Source organism: Penaeus japonicus, unplaced genomic scaffold, assembly GCF_977035675.1.
Source record: "Penaeus japonicus unplaced genomic scaffold, GWHDUDI00000001_assembly GWHDUDI00000012, whole genome shotgun sequence".
NCBI classification, from domain to species: domain Eukaryota; kingdom Metazoa; phylum Arthropoda; class Malacostraca; order Decapoda; family Penaeidae; genus Penaeus; species Penaeus japonicus.
Window position 1 is genome coordinate 12,084,993 of NW_028234414.1, and position 4,875 is coordinate 12,089,867.

The following is a 4,875-nucleotide window of genomic DNA, read 5'->3' on the forward strand; positions in this document are numbered from 1 at the left end:
CTTAAATAAATACTTCATAAAATGTTTAGCAATTATAGCACTGAATACAACAGCGTTTTTTAGAAGAGAATACTGTTAGAGAAGAACAATGTAAGATTTACATGAAAATTTGGTACCAAATAAACTTGATTATATCCATTAGAAAAGAACCTGGAAATGTACAAAAAGCATTAATTAATGTGTAAAAAAAATAGGTAACTTCAAGTATATATTTTCTGTTCACAGGAACAATATCTCTTTTGAAAATGTTATTTGTAAAATAAGCTGATTTACCGTCCTAAAGTACTGTTTAAAGTAGATATGGATATGAATAAAACACATATTGAACATTTTGTAATGAAATTAATTTATTTGCTTAATCACATATAGGTAGTATTTAATCACTTTCAACTTAAATGTTTATATTTCTCTCTCTTTTCTCCCCACCCTCTCTAACTTTCTCTCTCACTCTCTTAGTAATATGTTAACCCACACAGGACGGCTGTCGCGCATGTTAAGCCCAGTTCAAAGGGCGGCGGCACGGCGTGCAGTATTGTGCTTTTATTCAATGATTTATTTTTAATAATATTTCTAACCCCCATTTGGACATTCTAGGCTAGAAATCCCCCGTCGGGAATGGGTTAATTTCTGAAAGTGCTGAATAGTACCTTACTAGTTCTTTCTTTCCTTTATTAATTCAACATATCCTTTTTTTCTTTTTTCTCTTAATGTCTTCTCCCATATATGATAATTTCCCTCTTACAATTACAATATACATATAGATAGATAATGTTCTGCTGCAAACATTATAACAATTGAATTTGAGCAGTTTTACTAATACTTCAGTTTTTAAATAAAGTGATATTACACATGAAAAAATGAATATAATAGATAATTAATAATGCATATCTCTAATGCCAGTAACTGCAATATCTAGAATTTAGGAAAATATATGTCTATAGGGTATGACTTACAGTTCTTATTAAATAATAGTTTCTGCCACATGTCCAACATCTAACATTTATGCACTCGAGAAAGTTTCTAAAATCCCATGCTTAGTCCTCAAAATACCTATCTCTGGTGTCCTTTTAAATTCTTGAATCAATTTAGTTTTATAAAATGTCTAAAAATAGAATATAAACGGCAACAGGGCAATCATAGCTTTATAAGGAAAAGATATGTACTACTTACATTCAAATGACAAATATTTTCTTACTGTTATCTTTTCATATAATTATAATGTTATGCACATATACATATATACATGCACTTATTCACATCCAAATCAGAAATGCGCACACATTCTATCAATGTCCATCAAATCCTCTATTATGTCATCCACTTTTGCACCAATTTTCTTAGCAATCTCAATCTTCTCTGGCAAGGGGAGATGGAGGTACGACCAAATAAGTTCTGCATCCAAAATAGACCGTGCAGGGTTGTAGCTCAGCTTGTGACGACCTTGGAATGTGCGGCAAGCCTTTGGGTTCAGACCTGAAAAGATTTAATGAAGATGAAGACTGTAAACATCAATAGTATTAATTATACAAGAGAATACATAGGACTGCTTTGTGACATCACTGGCAGTTTTAAATCATTAACTAATTTTAATTCAACTCCTTATCCCCAAAGCTAATATTCCAAATTTCTTTTGAAATTATTATAGCTTTGGGCAGATCAAGGGAGAGAGAGTGGCCGTCTGAAAAAGGAAAATAACTGGTTGAGCTTACTTTGTCCTAGAATGTGTTAGGGTAAGTCTGAACAGCAGATACTGGAGATATTAACATCTAGATAACCCTACAGCTAATGTGAATATGAATTATATCAACCCCTTGAGGACAGGTGTCATGTTGTTATGATGTGCACAACAGCTATGTTTAGGCTTTAACCCGATACCGCCGGCCACCAGCCACAGACGGCGATTATGTAATATGCATAGCGCCGGGTGCCGGCATGTGGCCTCAATCGTATAATTGATTTAGGCCTATGCATTCGAGAGCCCGGCATTGCAGCCATGCAAAGACGGAACAGTGCCGGCGGGAATGGGTTAAAGATGGGCGTCAATGCATACATGAGGCGACATTGGAAATTGATCATAGTTTACGTGTGCTCACAGTCATGATGTATTATGACCGTAACAATGATAGTTTCAGAGCTACAGCTTTTCAAAGTCAGCCTCAACCCTTGTGATGGATTTAAGGGAAAATGTTCATAAGGCAAGTATGTGCTGCTAGGAGGGTGGAGAAAATATTTTCCTCATCGCTCTAATTTTTAGCCGGCATCCACAGCATCAGAGATAACCCATCCTAACAGCCAGTTAACTCATTCAACCCCTATCCCCCTCTACAAACAACTTGTTACTGTTTTTGGTCACCAGAATATGAAAAGGCAATCACCTGAAAGAAAGACAAAACAGAAAGGCTCTCTCCTTTAATATGAATAGTACATTTGACGATTGCAACATAAAATTCTTCATACCTGCAATATGAGGAAGATGCTGCACCAAAAGATTGTACACCATGGAGAAGCGCCGATAAGTTCTCTCACTCACAGGTAAGATGTACCCGCAAGAGCCATCCAGGGAGCCATACATGGTGATGTGCCGACGCTCTATGTTCTGCCCTGCACGGCGATCACTTGACACATCCCCAATCCTGCATCGAATCCTGAGGGGAAGAATCAAAGTGAAAGAGGTGAGTAATGAACACATCATTTCTGGAGAAAATATTAGCTGAATAACAAATAACCATCAACAAGATAAGGAATGAATTATGAAAAAAGCATTGCCACTTAATATCTTATAAAGACAGTTTGACTTGTCTTATACTTTCTCATCAGCTAATGATAGCTACTATTAATGTATTATTCATGTGTCTTTCCAGGGGGTGTAATTTGTTACCATATATTGATTACCCTCAAATAAGGTAACCTAGTCAAATATTAACACCCATTTTCTATGTACCCTTGACTTTTTATCTTATAAAACAGCATCAATTTATATTAACCCACTCACGACGGGGGCATTCCAGCCTTGCATGTTACAATGCTGGGGCTCTCGAACGCATAAACCTAAATCAGTTAAATAAACAACGCTGTATGGCGTCACCCAGCGAACAGGCCTAGAATGCGCGGTACCGTAGTGTACCATCCGTCCAGAGAGGGTTAATAACAGTACTATTAAAACCAGAGAGATGATCAGGATCAAACTCACCTAAAGAAAGAGTTGACATGTGAACCAAGCTGAAAATCTCCCTTTCTGATGAGGCGAGTCCCTCCCATGCTCTCATGTGATTCTGGGTTATATGTGTATACCACAAGATTCTTGTCCACATCACTAGCTATGAAAGCCAGTGTTGTATTATCCACAAGGTACTGGATGCCATACACTTGGAGAGGCCTCTGGTCCTGTTTGAGTAAAAAAAAAATATATATATATACATATATATAATAAGATGCAAAATACATAGTGCTAAAATAACTACCCATCTAATCCAATTACTGTAATCAAAAACAAAAATCTAAGATATTAACCCATTGCGTACGGGCGCCTAACGACCTAACTGGTCATCAGGGTGGGTGGTCTATGACACTAGCGGCACCGACAAAAAATTAGAGGGACGAGGGAAGGGTTCCATTACAGCCATAATACTTCATGACAGTGTGCGCATGTCAACAGTGAGCAGATCCTGATGTTGCGTCATGTGCGCATTGACTAATCGGTGCCAACATGTATGTTATGAAATCCATACGCAATGGGTTAAGAAATCAACAAGCAAAGTGTAAAGTAATGATAATAGTACCAAAAGCCATTATTCAATCTCACCCTTGCAACCAGAGACAGTGTCCTGTTTTCCTCCTGAAACCGGAGCAAAAAGACAGATTTACATATATCTGCAGCTAAGATGAGACTCTTGATGCATGTGAGTTGGTGGATGTAGACCTGCGTGTCAATGAATGCCATACCAACTAAGTCTGTGTTCTTCAGTTGCCAGATGTATACCTGCAAGAAGAGATGCCAACATAATGTTATAAATGCATGATAAGTTTTCTAACATAATTATCCTAATTACTTATCATCATTACTATTATTAATCAAGTACCAAAAATTATACCTATATGCAGTGACAGACTGGCCCATCAGGAGTTTGGGGATTTTCCCGATGGGCCAGTTAGATAGTAGGTCAGACCAGCACAACTTTTCCACATTTTGATGTCTAAAGTATTTAGCATACTTCATATACCATTATTATTATCATCATTTTCATTACATTATCATTATCATTATTGTCATTATCATTACCCCCCCAGTTGTATGGGCTCGCTTTACTCATCACTTCATCTATTTTCCTAGCCTGATTTTTAGAGCCAGTCCATAACTGCTTATATGTAATGCCTTTTTTACCTTCTGGCCAATAGCAGAGACAAGGAGACCTCTGCAGTGAGACAAAGCTGTGACTGGTCCCTTCTGTTCACCCTCATAAAGCATCTTGAGTCTGTTCTTTGTTAATGGCTGACCAGGCTCTGGCACTACATCAATGACATCAAAGATCAGGATCCGGCCTCTGCAGGTGATGTCTTCTCCAAAACTGAAATGTTAAAAAAGTTTATCATTACACCATCATCCCCTCACTTAGTACACCTTGATGAGGTATCTACTAGTTGAAAGAATCTACTAATTTCATTCCAATGGCACCCTATATCATGAATAACTGATATGTAAGTTGTATTTACAAACTAAGACATTTTTCAATATCACTTTCATATATTTCTTTTATCATTCTATCATATATTTTGTTAATTAACCCTCCCAAAACAGGCCACATCTTAAGATGTTCAGCATGGGCATCTTAAGATGTGTTTGTTTTTTATTAATTTCTAGAATTATGGTATGAAATT

At 36.9% G+C, this 4,875-nt stretch overlaps 1 protein-coding gene across 1 annotated transcript in view; it reads right to left on the reverse strand.

The window, feature by feature from the left end:
* Positions 1–655: 655 nt before the first annotated feature.
* Positions 656–4,875, reverse strand: part of Cpsf160 (cleavage and polyadenylation specificity factor subunit 1) — a 24,395-nt gene continuing 20,175 nt past the window's right edge. Inside the window, exons 22-26 of the mRNA XM_043009371.2 lie at positions 4,382–4,565; positions 3,803–3,979; positions 3,191–3,384; positions 2,458–2,645; positions 656–1,473 (exon numbers count right to left, since the gene is read on the reverse strand). Of these exons, the coding sequence (XP_042865305.1) occupies positions 1,265–1,473; positions 2,458–2,645; positions 3,191–3,384; positions 3,803–3,979; positions 4,382–4,565 (952 nt within the window). The 3' untranslated portion in view covers positions 656–1,264. The remainder of the gene's footprint in view (positions 1,474–2,457; positions 2,646–3,190; positions 3,385–3,802; positions 3,980–4,381; positions 4,566–4,875) is intronic.